The sequence below is a fragment of the Equus quagga genome, unplaced genomic scaffold, assembly GCF_021613505.1.
Source record: "Equus quagga isolate Etosha38 unplaced genomic scaffold, UCLA_HA_Equagga_1.0 153_RagTag, whole genome shotgun sequence".
Classification (NCBI taxonomy): domain Eukaryota; kingdom Metazoa; phylum Chordata; class Mammalia; order Perissodactyla; family Equidae; genus Equus; species Equus quagga.
Window position 1 is genome coordinate 2,204,916 of NW_025796915.1, and position 17,473 is coordinate 2,222,388.

Below are 17,473 nucleotides of genomic sequence, written 5' to 3' on the forward strand. Positions count from 1 at the left end.
TCTACGCACCAGGCACCAGGCTCGTCCGAGCCTACTTCAGCACTAGGGCTCGCGGACAGCTCCCGCCGCCGGCCCCCGCCCGGCCCGCCCCTACTTCCCCAAACCCCTCCTCTCGGGGGGCGGGGGGCCTGCACGCGGCCGAGGAGGCTGGACCACGTGCCGGCCCCACACTCCCGCCTACCCCACGTGCCTCCTTCAACCCCAAGCTCAGCCGGGCACTGCTGACAATGGATTAGGGCCTTTGGGGGTGGGGTCGCTCCCCTGGGAAAGGGGTTTCGCTGATTCGTGCCCTGAACCTTTCTTCCTACTCTCCGCCCACTTCCTCCTTTCCCAGGTCGCTGATAGGATTTCAGCTGGGAGATCGGAGTAAAAGCAAGGGACAAAGATTCAGCCCTGGGCCCCACCCCATCCTTCTCCCCAACCTGCTTCCCCAGCAGCTGCCCAAAGAGCTTGAGGCTGGGGAAGGGAGGGGGGACCAGAGAGCGGGAATCCCAATCATGGCTCCATGGGTTGCCTCTTAGAGTTCTTGGTCACGTGCCTGCCCTGCTGACCCCTGGAACTGAGCGGGGAGGAGGGGAGGGCAGGACAGAGTTGCTCAAGGTGATGCTGGCTGAGCTAGGAAGGGTACCTGGAGACACCACTTCTTGTTCTGGGTGAATTGGAGGGACAGAATTATACTGTTATGACTCTCTCCCTCCATAGTCCAGGACTCAAGGCCTGCGGGGTGTCTGGTCTTTTGGCATTAAAGCCAGCTCTTGGCCTCCTTGTGTACTTGGAGCCCACTCTCAGCTACCTGTCCAGAAAAGGGGGAAGTCTTCAGAGAGATTAAGGTGCAGCTGGAAGGTAAATGAGCATAGCACAGCATGGGGAGAGGGAAGTCATCTTTAATAAGGTGGAAGCTCTGCAGAAGCTAAGGTATGGGTAGTTGCTGGGCACCTAGAGGGAGAGGATACTGGCCAAGCCCTCCGCCCAGCTAGACACTATTTAATTCCCAGTGATGAGAAGTGGACATTCCTTCAGGGCTTTGAGGTGGGTCATGCATGCATGCCGGGAGAGAGGGGCTGCCTCCTTAGAACCCCCAGGGCCCTAGGGATGGGTGGTGCCGGACTCAGAGGAAGGCTGCCTGTGGACAAATAGTCTGGACGGTTCTGGTCCTGCTCCTGCCTGCTGCCAGGGAGAGGAGAAGAAGGTTACTTGGACTTCTCCCTACTGGGCTCTTGAAACCAGGCTCCCACACTCATCTCCCTATGCTCACGGACCACAGCCTCCCTGCTATGGGACCTTTATGGCTTCCTTGGCCTCCCCATCAGGACCACACTTTCCCCCTGGCATTCAAGGTCTGTCCAGGTGGCTCTAGCCACCATTACACTCCTATGTAATACATAGCCCTGTCATCATTTCCACCTTGTACCTTGCTGTTCTCTTCACCTGGAGGCTGTCCTCTCCTACTCTGCTTTTTAAAGCTCAGCACATTTCACTCCTCCTCTGGGACCACCCCACCCACAATGATTCTTCTTGTCTTGGAATTTCACCAACAAGGACTGTCAGTCCCATTTCTGAGCCCCTTAGCACACCCTATATATCTAAATGTTTCATTCATTCAACAAATACCCACCAAGCAGAAATAGTGACCTCTCCCCAACCTTTTTAATTCTCTTTGCCCAGATTCACAAACTGGTCCCATCCTTTGCTCTGACAGTACTGAACTTAGCACTTTTTTCTCCAAAATACTATGCTTTTTTTCATGCTTCCTTGCCTTTTCTCATGCTGTTCCCTCTGCATCAATGCCTTTTACTTATCTTGTAAGGCTGGAAAAACCCCTGGTTGGACTTGATGACCCACATCAAATGGCCCTTCCAGGTTTATTCCCTGATCTCCCCAAGCTGGGTTAAGTGCTTTTTACTGTACTCTTATTGCCCCTGAGCTTCCTGCCATCATGGCACTGACCACATAGCATGTGACTATCAATTACGTGTCAGTTTCTCACACTACAGAATGAGCTCTGTGAGCACAGGACCCAGATGGGACCAGCGGCTGAGCAGGTGGTCAGTAGAGGCTATTGGAAAAATGGATCCTGGCCTGGGCACTGCTCCTTGCCAGTTGGTGGGCCAGGCAGGTTCCCCCTGGGCCTTAGTGCCGCCTCTTTCCAATAAGATGGCTATGGCCTAGAACCAAGAGATGCCGGGTAGGTGTGGGAAGTCCTGCCCATGAGAAGGCCCACCTGAAGTGCACATAGCAGAAGAATCCTACAGTCTGGATGAGGAGGAAGAACAGGAAGATGCCTGGCCGCAGGCATGAGGAGGCCCCTGGGAGCCAGCCAGGTGGGTGAGGGTCCTTGGCTCCTGCTTTCTGAAAGAGGACATTGTAAGGCCCTGGACCAGTCTCTTACACAGGAGGGAGGGGACCTGGAATCCAGGCCATGTGTGGGCTCTGTTTCCCTCTCCCAGGCTTGGGGTACCCTGGCTCTCATCTGGGGCACTTGGAGATAGGCAGAGGACAAAGCTGCCCTCCCCCCACCCCAGCTCCTACGGCTCCATCTGTGGGAACAGCTGGGAAGGCCTGGGGCCTGGGATAGTCAGGAGGCCAAAGGGTCTAGAGATGAGAGAGAGAAGTAGAGAGCAAAAGACAGGGTGATGGTGAGGGCAAGGGAAAGAGCAAGATGAGGCAGGGGCAGAGGAAGCATGGGCTTCACCCTGGAGCTCTAAAGGATCTTGGGCACGGCCCACTCCCATTTCCCTTCTGGTCATTGAGGATATTGGACCAGGTGGTCTCCAGGGCCCTGCTGGCACTGACAGTCTGTGGGACTCTCTAGAGAGCAGAGAGGGCAGAGAGAAGGTGACATCTGTCTCTGTGTGCGCGTGTGCATACACACAGAGACACAGACATAGGTGTGCCAACTAGGGGTCCCGGGAGCAGAGGGTAAAGGCAGAAGTGCTGGAAGAAGGAGGCTAAACCCAGACCTCAGGGATGGAGCCCCCACAGTACCTTCCCCCTCACCACTGGGCCCCGAAGGTCCTTCTGCAGGAGGCTCAGGATCTGGGCCAACTCTAAGAAATGATGCTTGGTGCCTACAGGCAGGTAGAAGACCTGGGCTCTTGAGACCACGTGGGCAGCTGCATCCCTGGTGGGGGATAGAAACCAAGGGAGATGACTCTATCCCTTCTGGTTGCACCCAGACCTCCTAACCATTTCTCATAATCCTCAGAGGCAGCACCTTCTTGGAGGCTAGTCTTCTTACCCCAAACCTTTTTCCTGGATCCTCAGTCTCCTTTAGCTCAGAGAAGGGTCTCCCTAAAGCTGTCCCAACCCCAGGTTCCCTGCTCTGCCTTCCATTCCCAGCTCCCAGGGGATTTTACTCCTCTCCCTCTTCCCATCTCCCCACCCCAAGCATCTAGTGAGCAGGGGATCCAGCATCGAGCATCCAGCCTGAAGCCTCCCTCTTTCATGGCATCAAAGTGACCCCCCTGCTGCCAGGGCTCTACGGGTAGCTCCCAAGACCTGGCCTAGAATGGGATGCTGGGAGGTTGGAGCGGGGTAAAATGAAGTCAGGGACTGCCTCCTCCAACTTGGCCTGATCTTGGTTATGCTTCCTCCAGGAATCCCATCAGAACATCTCCTCCTTCCAGGAGCTGTCACTGAAGGAAAGCTCAGATTTACTGACCCTCCCTGGGGCGGAAATGCCTGAAGGGGGCCTCAGGCGGGGCCTCTCCCAGGGACAGTTGCTTTTAAACTAGGACTTTCAAAACTTTAAACTGGATTTCAATTAAATTCAGTCAACTCGACAAACCTAATTCTGCCCCCAGCCCCTCTGTGTGCGCCAGGCTTTGTGCTGGGTGTTCAGGAAATGATGAAAGGAATACAGGGCTGATGGAGGAGCTTCAGGCAGAGAAGCAAGTTGGTGGATGGGAACTTCTCGTCCCTGTCTCGCAGGACCCCTCCTCTCCCTGGGCTTACCTCATCTCTTGCAGGTCCTGGAGCAGAGTCTGCTGTCCATGGAGCAGGGTGCTGATTTTGGCAGAGTCCTGCAGAAGTGCCAGCCTCTTCCCCAGGGCCCAGGGCACAGCCCCTCTCTCCTCAGAGTTCACCTTCCCCGGGGACACTGCAGCCCTTTTACTTCCAGAGGCCTTACCAGATTACCTAGGCCCTCCTCATTTTGGACACATTGAGGACACATTTTCCATGTGGGCTTCTGGATTCTCCCTCCTCTCAAACCCCTCTCCCTGAGGGTGTTGGTCTCCCCCCAACCCCACAACAGTGGCTACTCCTGGGCTTTCTCAAAGTCCCTCCCCTTCCCAGAAGTGGTTCTGCCCCTGAAGGAGGAAGAGGCCCAGTCCAGTCCCCTCTTCCCACTTCCCCCAAGGCACAGTCCAAGCTTGGGCCAATGCTGGTCAACTCCCAGTGCTTGGGCCCTTGTCTGGCTGAGTGACCTGAAAGAGGTGGCCACCCCTCTCTGGGGTGGGTGGAATCTGACAGGAGGGGTCCGGGGCCTGGAAGCAGCATCAGAGAGCTTGGAGTGCGGTGCCCCTCCCCTCTGCTCCACCCCAGCAGCCCAGCTCTAACTGCTCTGGCCTAAGGATACAAGACTCAGTCCCAAGCTGCCAGAACCCAGCAAAGCCCACAGGAGCTGCTGGCCTCCTCTGCCTAGCATCTAACATCTTGACTGAGTTCAGCTCTCAGGCCCTAGGCTGGGGATGACATGGGGCATGATTCCTGGGGGAGGAGCCAGGATGGCAGGAGATTCTGGTGCATCTGAGCATTAAGCAAGCCGTATGTGAATCAAATCACATGTGGAGCTACATGCAAATTAGCATCCAGTCTATTTCTGTCACTTGTCTGCAGACCCACATACAAATACCTGGCATCTCCTCTCCCCAGCCCCAGCCATGTGGCTCCTTGGACATTTCCTTGTGCAGAGCTGCCCTCCTGCACGCTCCCCCACCTGGCAGGTTCTACCCCATCCTGTCACGTGCAGCATTTTACCCCTATCCACCTTTCCCTCCAGACCTTGGGGGACACTAGTTCTCACAAATAGTGCTTCCTCCTCTTTCTGGACAAAGGGAGCCCACTGGTGCCATGGGACCCAGTGCCTAGGGAGGACAGCTTCTCCAGGCCTGCAGGTGGACCATTGGATGCCTGAGGGGTCACTCACCCAGGCTCCCTCAGGTCTGGCCTGGCCTGGGGGCCCCAGCTGCTTCTTCCATTGCCTCTCAGCCTGGGCCAACTGCTCAGAGAGACCCTGGAGAGCCTGCAGGATCTGTCTGTGTCTGCCCAGCGTCTCCTCCAGGGCAAAGATCCTTTCCCCTGGGAATTGGAGCAGAGCTGGGACAGGCAGCCAGCTGGGGTGCGGCAATAGATTCTATCATTTGGGGGCTTCTTTGAGAGGGGGGGTTCAGAAAGGCGTGGCTTTTGCTTCCAATACTCTCTCCGGGAAGGTGCGTCTGGGTGGTGGGGCAGGGACAGGACAGAGCACCCAGGCCCCAGGGCCTGTTTAGATATGCCTCCTCAGGCCTCCATCTTCCCACTGGTTAAAGGACTCCTAGTTCAAAGGGAAGAGTATCCTGTGACACCTAAATGGGTCCCTGCCCCACCTGGTGTTCCCTGGGTCCCTACCCTCTTCCTGGGCTTCAGACTTCAGCTTTGGAACCATGTCCTCCTTGGTGCCCAGGGCCAACCTTGCCTGCAGACCTTCTAGCTGCCTTGCCAAGCGGAGCTGCTCCATCTCCGGGAAGGCCTCGGGGGGAGGCTAGAGGAGAAGGACAAAAACTCAGTCTGAAACCCGTAGGAGACCCGTGGGCGAGGGGAGCCTTCCCACAGGGCGCCCGGGAGCTCGGTTCCCCGCCCTGAACAAACATTCACGCCAGCAAGGGAAGAGTCTGCCAGCTGGCTGTCCCTCGGTTCAGCTGCCAGGCCCTGCAGTCTCAGCTCCCTAGCCCTGCTCCACTGCCCATCCCCACACACTTCCCTCCCGCTGCGGCCCAGACCCCGCAGCTCTCACAGGCCTCAGGTCTCCACTCCTCCACACAGCTCCTTCAAGCTCATCTCCTCCAGGCTGGTTAGGACCCCTCCTCTGTGCTCCCACAGCTCCCGCCAGCCTGGGAGGTCCTTGAGGACAGGGCCTGACTCTGAGTCACCTCTGGCCCCCAGCACTGCCCAGTACAAGGTTGGCCTGAGCAGAGCTCAGAGATCAGGTAGAGACAAGGCTGGAATGACAGCTCTAACAGCACCATGACATGAGCAGAAGCATCTGGGGAGGGAAGGGTCCCAGGGCCGCCCCTCCCCACAGGGCAGGGTTGCACTGGCATCACCTCTGGACCTGGCTCACTCAGACTGAAGGTCAGGAAGGACAGGACATCATGGTCATCTGGAAAGGGGGGTAGAGAAAGGAAGGTAAGACCCCCCCACCCAGCAGCCCACTTAACTCAGCTCTCACCCCTCAGGCTCTTGTATTCCAGGCAGGCAAGAGATCTGGGGGACTTTGGGCAGCTCTGACCCTTGTCTTGCTCACTTCACAGGAAAGAGGTGAGGGTCAGACAAGCAGATGGGTGGGCTGTGAGGGCTGAACCCCACACACAGCCAGAGGTGGGACCCCAGTGAGTGGGAAAACTGGACAGCCTTGGGCTAGAGCCCTGGCAGCAGACCGAGCATGACACCCTCAGGCCCCAAGAGCACAGCTGCTGCTGGCAGAGGCAACCATGCAGTGGCCACCTCCTCAGCATGGCTTTGACCATGCCACTCTTCTCCTCAGAAACCTTCCATGGCTCCCCAGTGCCCAGGGTTTAAAGACCAAAGTCCTGGTATTCAAGGACTCCCACCCTCTGGTTGCACCCTGCTTCCCAGCCGTGGGTCCTTCCATGGACTCTCCGTTACATCACATCCCTTCGCTCCACTTCCCTAAATGTCCCTCTTGGCTCTCCCTCCTCCACTTGCCCCACAGCTTCCAGCTAGGGGCACTTATGGGGCCAAACTAGAATAAAAGCTTCTCGTGTTTTATCCTATTTGAGAATTTCAACATTTCTTGGGGGCAGACATGACCTTCCAGATGGTAACGGAGCCTAGAGAGGGCTTGTGACTTGCCCAGGTCACATGGTGAGGAAGTAGCTGGCCTCACACCCTGTGCTCCCTTGGAAGGTATGCTCAGGATGGCTCGCTAGGGACCGCTCCTCTGCTGTTACCAGTCCAGAAGGCCCTCACCTGCCAGGGTGCTGGTGGCTGCTGAGACCCCAAAGAAACCTCCAGGGGCCAAAAGCAGGGGCCCCACATCGATGCACACCTCGTCTGGGTCTCTGGGAGTGAGGCCGCTGTTCACGGACACCTGAGGGGCATGGAGGGAAAGAGCCCCTTGCAGGTGGAGCCCACTCCATCTCCCCTGACCCCACTTCTGACTCACTGGCTCCCTGGCCCTAAAGGAGGGAAGGCAGCCACAGGGCTTGGTGTGAGGATGGCGTGGAGGGGCTTGCACACCTGGTCTCACGCTAACCCTCACAAGGATGTGCTCAGGCAAGTTAGGATTCTGTGTAGGGAGGAGGATCCTGTGTGGGTGTTGCCTGTATTGTACCAGGGACCCTGTGTAGTGTCTCTGGCATGAGTCTCTTGGGATCATGGGCACTCACACAGCAACTCTGTAGCTCTAAGCCCTATAATCTGCACTCCCCACCCAGAGGACCTGCAGAAGCAGGAGGGGTGACTCACGCGCAGCCTCTGCCCCCAGTAGGTGATCCGTGCTCTGAAAGGGTATGGCCGGTTCCTGAAGTCCCGGTGGCAGGAGCCCAGCACCCGGCTGGCTCCATCCCTGTGGGCACTTGGAATCCAGCTGGGCCACACAGGACCCAAGACCTGGCCAGTGGGGGAGGCCCCAGAGGTTGTTCTGCCCAGGTGTGCAGTGCCACTCCCCCTCACTGGTACAGGACGCGTCCCTGTTGTCTAGCTTGAGTCTCCCTTGCTGTGGTCTGCTCCCTTAGCAGAAGAGAGAGGAGCAGGACAGCAAGCCCTGCCTGGCAGAGTACTGGCACTTGGAGTTTATAGAAGAGGCCAAGGGCCTCCTGTGGCTCTTCCCCAGGGGTCAGAACATGGACCAAGAGTGGGGTTTCCGCCCCTCAATCCCCCAGGCCACACCTCCTCTGGCTGCCCTCCCTCCCCCGCTTCCCTTAAACTCCAAGTGCCCCTGCGCCTCTGGGTGGGGCTTCTCTTTCCTCTCCCTTCTGCCAGGCTTGGACTGCAGCAGGACAGACTCAGGACAGACAACACGAGAAGCGTCCTAGCAGCCAAGAACAACATGACCAGCCTGCCTCCCCGACAGGAGCAGCGCAGCAGGCTCTGGGGAGTTAGGAGGAAGGAGTTGAGCTGAGAGGTCCTGAGTTTCTCTGGGCACAGGGGGACACAGACGCTGCTCACACCACAGCACCTGTCCCTGCCACCTTCAGCCAAGAGGAAGCCAGCACAGAACAGGGAAAAGCCAGCTCAGAGCAGCCACCTGCCTTTGCACTCCTGGCTGTGTGACCTTGGGCGAGTTCCCTCCCCTTTCCAAACCCCAGCTTCCCCATCTTTAAAATGAGAATAATAATTGAAGTTGTCCCATAATGTCCTTATGAGGGTGAGCTAAGAAAATGAATGTGAAGTGCTTGGCGCCATGCCTGGTGTACAGTAACCTCTGCTCCATAAACATTAGCAATTATTCTAATTGTTATGAGCTAAGGGGTGTTTGCGGAGAGACACTGACTAACCGGCCCAGCTACTGAGGAGGCAGCCAGGCCGGAGGGCTGGGAAGCCATGTCATCTGGGAGAAAGGTAGCGCACTGGCAGGCAGGCAGCCTGCGCAGGCAGAGGGCGTGGAGCCTCCACAAGGAAGTCTGGCCTCAAATCTCAGTTCTGCACACGGCTGTGTGACCTCGGGCCAGTCACTTCACCTCTCTGCACCTCAATGTCCTCACCTGTAACTAGGGACTAATAATTCCCACTTCTCAAGAGTGTTGGGGATCAGATGAGATGATGTGAGTGAAAACACTCAGCCCAGGCCCCACCTTGTGTCATTTCACTCCCCCCATGACCTGGGGACATTGGTTGAATGAATTGAGGACTCAGTGGGGCAGTTCCCAGGGAGAACAAGTAAACTCTAGTCTCAGCCAGGAGGATGCACAGCTGTGACCAAGTGGGAGGGAGTTCCAGGGTGGCAGCCATTAGCTCTATGAAAATCCAGCAAGGAGGGCACAGCCCTAGGAGGGGTGGGCTCTCTGTCACAGGCTGGGACAGGGGCACGAGTGGGCAGTGTGGGTAACTGCTGAGCCCCTTGCAGCCCAGGAATCAGGTTGGGGTCAATCCAAACAGGCCCTTACCCAAGCGGCTCGTAGAGGGGGTGCCCATCACTGGCCAGCACACGGATGGCAGGGCTGCTCTGCATGGGAGGTGACAAGCAGCCTGAGCCATGTGCACAGGGAGGAGGGTGAGGGTGTGGGCGGGAGGGCAGGCACGAGACCACTACTCACCTGGGTATCCTCAGCCGAGGAATCGAAGAGGATCCCGATGCCGTCCCAGGAGGCCAGACCCCCCAGGACAGAGCTTACTTGGCCCCTGTCCTGGGTATACCACACAGCCTGCGGGTCCCCAGCTGCTCAGCTCAGCGGTCCCTGCAGGACCCTGGAACCCCAGGCTCACTGCCTGCCTCCCTGACTCACCCCTCTCCCGGGCTCTGGTGGGGGCCACTCACCATGCCCTGAGCTCCCCGGCGCCCTGGCCCGGTCACCCTCATGTGCATCTCTACCTCCCAGGCAGAGAAGAGGACTGGGGCCCTGCTCCACACGGCGCCACTCCGGTTCCGCATGGATGGCGCCAGCCGCACTTCCTCCAGGCCTGGGATGGCATCTGTGGACCAGGGCAGCTCAAGGCCCAGGCCCCACCATCCCCTGGCCCCCCCATCATTCTCTCTCATTGGCCTGGGCTGGGGTCCCAGAGGAGGAAGGCGGTAACCTCCAGGCCAGCCATGAAATCACGGGTGCAGGAATCCGCTGAAGAAGCGGGAACTGGAGCCCAGTACAGCTGGAGGGGCCTTTGCCAGGGGAGGACAACTAACACCAGACCCACTTGGAGCACTTTATCTGCATTCCCACTTAAGCCTCACCACAAGTCTGTGTGGCCTGTTTTTATAAGACCCCATTTTACAGATGGGGAACCCCAGGCTCAGAAAAGTCAAGGAACTAAGTGCGTTGGAACTCAGGTCCATCTGACTCCAAACTACAAGCTTTTTCCACCATGAGAGAGATTTGTGTTCAACCCTTCCTGTCTCTCAGATGAGGAAGCAGGCCCTAGGAGGGAAGGACATGCCTGAGACCTCAGGACACAGGAGGGCACATTGAGAGAAGGACTATGTGGAGGGTCAGGACTCTGGGCTGTGGAAGCACGGAGGACACTGCAAGGTGGACAAATGAGGCTGAGGGCTGCCTGGGGGTGCCCAAGGGGGCGTTCCAAGGAGAGGAAAGCATGAAAGCAAAGGTGGGACCTGGACCGCAGGACTGTTAGGAAAAGGCAAAGGAGGGAGTGTGTGTGGGAGAATTATCGCTGGTGGCAGAGAGGGGGGAGAAAGGAGCAATATTTGGTGGGAGAGAAGAAAGGGGAGAGAAACTGAGGCAGGCTTGGCAGGAACCAGGGAAAGGGAGATCAGAGGCCCCATTCCAGCTCGCTCCCCACCCCTCTGGCCTGCCAGCCTGGAACCTGGCTCAGGGCCCAGGCCCTGCCAGGACTTTCCGAAGACTGCTAATCCACCCTGTTTGCTTGGCAAAGGCCAGGGCTGGGGGTGGGGAGGCTCAGAGGCTACAAGGCCGGAAGTCTTTGTGGCCTTGGAAGCCACCAAGGACTTGCCTCTGAAGTGACTTTCAGGAGGCAAGGATTGCCCACTGTCTGCTACACTTATGCATGCTCCTTATGTGGACTGTTCATGGCACCTCGCCCCAGACTGTGGGCTCCCTGGGCCTGACTCAGCCCTCTTCTCTGGGCTGGGCACAGAGGGGCACGGGGGAGGGGGGCGGGAATCCAATAAAAGGATAAGTGAATGAAAAGACAAAGAGCACATCACTGGGTGATCTTGGAGAATGTGCCTCTGCTCCCTTAGATGGTTTGTGACACCCCAGACGTGGCAAGGCCCAGAGCAGTGAGGACGGTACCAGCCCTGCCATCCTGGCCCTGAGGCAGGGCCTGGCTTGGTGCTGTGAGAGACAGTGCCCTCCTTTGCCTCTGTGAAGGAAGACTGGGCCAAAGACCCTGCTGACGGGGTCTCCCATCTTAAAGGGATATTTGTTCTAGTCTCACTTAGGAATCATGCCGTTTCGCAGAACTTACATCTCACAGACATCAGAAATACACGACTGATCTGTTTTCTCTCTTTGTTTTGCCTGCTAGGAGGCTCTGAACCAGATCTATGGCCCAACTCTGAAGGGTGGGCAGACTTGTAGCATGTGTTTTGGCAACAAGCCACATTCCTAGACTGATTTCATGCCCCAGCTGTAACTCTAAGTCTTATTCTTCTGGTTCACTCTTAATTTAAGCTCCTCTCTATTGCATAGGTCCTTGTAAGTCCTCAAAAATCCTTTTGTGAACAAGACTAAGTAAAAGACAGACTCTTTGTAGTTCCGGCTTTAGAAAGTCCAGAACACAACCTGTGCTCTCATGCCTGCTTCCACCCAACACACACACAGGGCAGGGCTGGCGCCCTCTTTGGCAAAACAGCTGGCTGTGAGGATGGTTCCCTGCAGGCAGCCCCCCAGTGCTCATGGACAGCCAAAGGCCTGACAGCACGGAGCCAGGACAGCGGAGGTTTGTGCTGGTCCAAGTTGCCTCGAGTCCATCTGTCTGGGACTCAGCATGTGAGCATGTGTGTGTGTATCTGTATGTGTGTGTGTGTTCACAGGTTCAAGAGGCAGAGGAGGAGAGGGGGCCCAAGGAGAGAGAAAAGGAGAAGAGAGAAGTCCTAGGGCGGAGAAGGAGAGGGGCAGAGAGGAGAAATTGAGGCTGGTGGCTGGGGATGGGGTTGTAGTGGTAGAGCAAGAGACAAGTCTGGGAGGGGTCCTGGGGCCCCTGGCACTGCCTGCCCCAGGCCTGGCCCCATCTTAGGCAGAGGCTAGTACTGGTAGGCCTGCTCCCACCAAGTCACAGCCACCCAGTGCTGGCCCCTCCGGCACTCTGAGGAGCTCTGGGCATGGCTGGTCCCCACCCCATCCCTCACCTCCATGATGGCTCCAGAAGGGTATTCCAGCCCCAGGCAAAGCCAGCCGTGGTCCTTTGAAGCTGAGCTTGTATTCAAACCTTCGCTGAGGAGGACGACCCCCCTCAGGGCTGTAGGGGTCCAGGAGCAGAAAGAGGAGAAGGCAGAGCAAGGGTTTAGGGCCACTGACCACCGGCATGGTGAAGGGATCTGGCGGCCGGGCCCCAGGGTAGATTGGTAGCTGAGAGGCCAGGGATGGGCTCCTGGGACTGGGCCAAGTGGGGAGGAGCTGGGGATTGGCCAGGAGCTGGGTTTTGGCACTGTCCTCTCCCTCCCTTCCTCCCCAACACAGACATCCTGTTCTTTCCAGGCCTCACCTCAGGCCCCGCCCCGCTTACCACCAGCCTGATGGGGGCAGCCAGACCCCTTGCCAACCTGACTCAGCTGGGGCCATCTTTCTACCTTCCTCAGCTCCAGCAGCTGAGGGGCCTTGGGGACTCCTGGGATAGGCCTACCCTTCAGCAGCTGACCTTTCTTCCCTGCTCTGGGGGATGGGCCTCCACATCCTGCCTCCTTCCCGAAGATGGATGTCCCCACCCTCCCCTGTCCTGCTCTCTGCTGTGGTGCTCAGCTCTCTCCCATGTTCCCAAATTCTCATGCCTCCAGGATACCTGGTTTCCCCAAGAAATAGATCATATGAAAAAAAAGAAAGAGAGCCTTAAGACACAGAGCAGATGAATGCAACATGTGGGCCTTGTTTGGAGCCTAATTTTTTTTTTTTTGTGGAAGATTAGCCCTGAGCTAACATCCGCCACCATTCCTCCTCTTTTTGCTGAGGAAGACTGTCCTTGAGCTAACATCTGTGCCAGTCTTCCTCTATTTTGTGTGTGGGATGTTGCCACAGCATGGCTTGATGAGCCGTGTGTAGGTCCACGCCTGAGATCCAAACCTGTGAACTTAACCACTACACCACCAGTCCAGCCCCTGTGGTTATGTTTTTTTAAAAGTCTTTTGTCTTCTGGAGAAATGTACTAAAGCTTTTGGATGAATTGCTATAATGTCTAGGATCTGCTTCCAAATATCTCAGAGCTTGGGGGGAATGGGGTGTGGATGGCACAGAACTTTGTGCTGATAACCGTCAAAGTTCGACAGTGAGGACATGGGAGTTTGTTATATTCTTCTCTTTACTTTTGTATGTTTGATATTTTCCATAAAAAAAAGTTTTTAAAAAGTAAGAAATCCTTTATTTCAAATATTTTTATCCAAATAAATGTTGGTTTTCCAGAGTGGCTTGTTTGCCGAGAATTCTGGATAGCTGAAGTTTTACTGTACTTTTGGGTCCCCAGTAGGATTAAGCTACCGAAGCCCCACAAATTAATTAAAATCAAGGCTGTAAATGGGAAATTTTCAGATATGCTAAAAGAAAAACTTTTGGGGTCCGCCCTGTGGCCGAATGGTTAAGTTGGTGTGCTCCGCTTTGGTGGCCCAGGGTTTCGCCGGTTCAGATCCTGGGCGTGGACATGGCACCTCATCAAGCCACACTGAGGTGGTTTCCCACATGGCACAACCAGAAGGACGTACAACCAGAATATACAACTATGTACTAGGGGGCTTTGGGGAGAAGAAGAAGAAGAAAAAAAAAAAGATTGGCAACAGATGTCAGCTCAGGTGCCAATCTTTAAGGAAAAAAAAAGAAAAACTTCATTTCTCAACACTAAGCCCCCAGCCACCTCCACCCGCTCTCCCCATCACCTTCATGGCCCAGCTATGGAAAGGTGGGCCCACTCCAGCCCTGCTGCCCTGCCTCCCCCTCAGTCCTTCCAGCTCCTGCCCCACCGCCCCACGAATACCACCCCACTGAGGCCTGCCAATGGCCCCTGTTCTCTGTGCCTGGTGGACACTTCTCTGCCCGGTCTCTGCAACGTGAAATGCTGTGGACATTTCACATCCTCTCGTCCCCTCCCCTGCCCCATGCTCTGAGGCCCCTCAAGGCTCACCTGCCTCTCCCCTGCCCCCAGGCTGCCCGTTAGCTGTGTCTCTGCCACTGCTCTCCCTCCTGGCTTCTGACACGGGGGCTCCTTACGGCTGTTCTCCACGTGCTCCTTGGCCAAGCTTGTCCATGCCCATGGCTTCAAGCACCCTTGCTGTGCCCCTGATCCCCAAATCTCTACTTTCAGCCTGGCTTCTCCCGGAGCTGCGGGCTCAATTGAATATCCAACTCTGCAGGGGACATCTCTCCTTGGATGTCACAAAGGCCCCCAGACAACATGTCCAAATTGAACTCCTCTTTCCAACCCCTGGCCCATTCTCCTTCAGAGCTGGGGTCTCATGGATGGTGCCCCCACCTTATCAAGCCAGAGACTGGAATCTCCCAGATGCCCTCCTCTGCCTCACCTCCTCAGCAGCCATCAGCAAGCCCTTCAGTTTGCTCTTGCCACCCTCATATTGAGACCTGACTCTTTGATCTCTCCAGGCCTCAGTTTCCTTATCTGTAAAATGTAGATGATAATAGCGTATGTCTCCAAGAGTCATTTGGAGGGTTACCGAGATAATACATCTATTGTACTTAAAACAGGGCCTAAAGACAGTGAGCACTCAGCTCAGGAAAACGTCAACTGTGTTCACTTCCTCTCCTCCCACCAGCTTCCCCAGCCCAGGCCACCATCAATCACCTCCTGCCTGGCTGACTGCAGCCTCCCCACCACATCCCCTTCTCTCCACTCTGGACACTCCCTCTCTCCGGCCAGACTGCCACCAGAAAGATCTTTCTAAAATGCACAGCTGACCATGTCACTCTTCCGTCCTAAACCCTTCAATTGCTCCTGATCATCTCTGCATAAAGTTAAGCTCCTCATGGGGCCTGCAAAGCCAGGTGGAGCCTGGGCCCTGCTTTCCCTTCAGCTTTACTTGATCCCAAACCGCATCCCTTGGCACCTTAGCCCTGGCTGCACAGAAGCGCCTTGGCAGGCTGTCGCACCTCACCACCTCTGCCTGGGCAGTGCCCTTCCTTTGCCAGGACTGCCCTTGCTCCCTGTCCCTGCCTGGGCTCCAAGTGTCTGAGAAGCCACCTCTGGCCTCCTTCCCCTGCCCCCCGCTTGGTGCTGGTGGTGGGTGCTGCCCGCCAGATTCCTTGGCACCAAGTTGAGTCCCGAGTGGGATCCCCATCACTCTATGAGTTCCTTCAGGGTGAGAACTGTTTTGCGCATCTATGATATGCCAGTGGCCAGCACAGAGCAGAAGGGAAGTATGAGAGAAAAGAAAGAGGGAGAAAATAAAAACCCCGTAAACTAAGTAAGAAACAGGAAGTGATGCAGGAATCGAGGGTGGGGACACGCATGCGACCAGGCAGAAAGGTGCAACATCTGCTCCCTGGGCCTGCATTCCTGCAAGTCCCCATCAACTGGACGCTGCCCCTTCACTCTCCTTTGTCCCACCTGTCCAATTCTCTGTTATGTCGCCTGCCTGGCCCCTCTTGTGACCCCATGGCCAGGGGCACCATTTGCCAGTTTCTGAACCCCAATTGGCTTGGACAGCTAGTGAGAGCCGGTGGTCAAAATCTCCCCAACTCCTGCATTCAGTGAAGTCAGGTCGGTAGCTTGAAATGGGCTATGGTGAGAGACTACATCACAGGTATCAGCAAACTATGAATCGGAGCCCCCCGCCTCACCCCTGCCCCAGATCTGGCTGTTAAACATTCACCAGCGCGCCTCGGCCTGACTCTCTCCTCTGCAGTTTCGCCGTGGGCAGTCCCTCGCCCATCACCGGCCCATTCCCACTCATGCTCTGGACTCCAGCCACCTTCCCTGCTCCAAGGAACGCTCTACCTTCCATCACTACCACTCTTGCCCCTCCATTCTTCCTGCCCTCCTCCCGGTACGCAGACTCGAAGGTAAATGTCCTTCCCTTTGGCAAATTTGTTCAAGCCTCTGCCATCTTAAAAATCCTCTCTCATTCTCTTTCCTCTCCATTACAGCTAAATTTCTCCAGATCGTCAACCTTCCTGAATTTCTCGCACCCTCCTCTAGCCATTGTAATCTGGAATCTGCCCTCACACAACTCAGGTCTTGCTAAAGTCACCAGCGACCTCCTCATGGCTAACAACAAGGGGCTGGCTCAGTCTCCCTCTCTGTTTTCCGGGAAGCGGGACCTGCTGGTTCTTCCTTCTTGGCCTGTCCCTCGGCCTCCAAAGCAAGGACTCCTACTTCCTCCTTTGCACCTTGCTTGGCCAGCCTTTTCTTCTTCACCTTTGAATGTTGAGCCCCCGAGGCTTGGTCCTGGGCCCTCTTCTCTTCTGCATGTCCTCTCAAAGTGACTTCCTCTTTGCCATGGCCTCATGGACAAGCCACTTGCTGATAACTCTCAAATTTCCCTCTCCAGCCTCTGGGTTCCAATAACTTACTCAACACCTCTCGGCAGTTTCAAAGGCACACTTAAAATTCAAGATGTCCCTAACAGAACTCATGATGTCTCCTCCTAAACATGGGTTTCTTGGTTCCCATCCTCCCACACCCTTCCCGGTAATCAGGAGTTGTATGGCTCCACTCTCTCCTTCACCTTCATCCGAAATCCATTACCAAGTTCGGTCAGTTTCACCTCTCACATCTCTCTAGAGTCTGTCCACTCCCATCATTGTCTCTCACATGGATGAGTCCTTACTGTGCTCCCCTCAGATCCTCTCCACCAGTAGCCAGGATGGTCATTTCAAAAACATGTGTCTGACATGTCACCCTCCTGCTCAGAACCTGTCGCTGGCTCCCGATGGCTCTGTGTGATGAAAGCCAGACCTTGCCACAGCCTCACCTCTCCAAGCCCATTTCACACCTCTCAGCCTTGCGCTCACTGTACATCTTCACTGGCCTTCTCGGAGATCCTGGAACCAGTTGCCCTCCCACGAGTCTCAGCATCTCTTCCTGGAATACTGCTACCCGCCCCCGCCATACCTCCTGTTCGTCCTTCTGATCTCAGCGTACATACTGCCTCTCCCAAGAAGCCCTCCCTGATCTATAGACAAGATCCGATTCCCATATTATACATGTTTCTTCCACAGCACTTATCAGTTTGTAATTGTCTGACTGTCTTCCTAACTGTGAACTCCACAGGGTCTGTTTTGCTCACTGCTGAACTCCAGTCCTAGCACACAGCAGGTATTCAAATATTTGTTACTGAATGGTCTGGTTTTAGGAAAATGAGTCAGGCAGTGTGCAGAGAGGATGGACTGGGGGAGGCGAGGAAGCTGCTCCTCTGGGCCAGGGGATGATGGCAGCTGGACCGCAGTGGACTGAGGAG

At 56.0% G+C, this 17,473-nt stretch overlaps 1 protein-coding gene across 1 annotated transcript; it reads right to left on the bottom strand.

Moving 5' to 3' along the window:
• Positions 1-87: 87 nt before the first annotated feature.
• LMAN1L (lectin, mannose binding 1 like) lies at positions 88-12,722 on the bottom strand. Its single transcript, XM_046650112.1, has 13 exons — positions 12,209-12,722; positions 9,701-9,855; positions 9,480-9,587; positions 9,330-9,388; positions 7,690-7,789; positions 7,192-7,312; positions 6,306-6,361; positions 5,611-5,743; positions 5,150-5,301; positions 3,955-4,022; positions 2,998-3,121; positions 2,222-2,349; positions 88-1,164 (listed from the first exon to the last, which is right to left on the bottom strand). Exons 1-13 carry the CDS (start codon positions 12,384-12,386, stop codon positions 1,035-1,037), a joined length of 1,512 nt encoding a protein of 503 aa, XP_046506068.1. The 5' UTR covers positions 12,387-12,722; the 3' UTR covers positions 88-1,034.
• Positions 12,723-17,473: the final 4,751 nt, after the last annotated feature.

Coding starts and splice junctions, on each gene's coding strand:
- LMAN1L (XM_046650112.1), bottom strand. CDS start 12,386: ATGCCGGTGGTCAGTGGCCCTAAACCCTTGCTCTGCCTTCTCCTCTTT. Junction 9,588..9,700: donor GCCGGGGAGCTCAGGGCATG/GTGAGTGGCCCC, acceptor GGGGACCCGCAG/GCTGTGTGGTATACCCAGGA. Junction 1,165..2,221: donor TTCTGCTATGTGCACTTCAG/GTGGGCCTTCTC, acceptor CCCTGGCAGCAG/GCAGGAGCAGGACCAGAACC.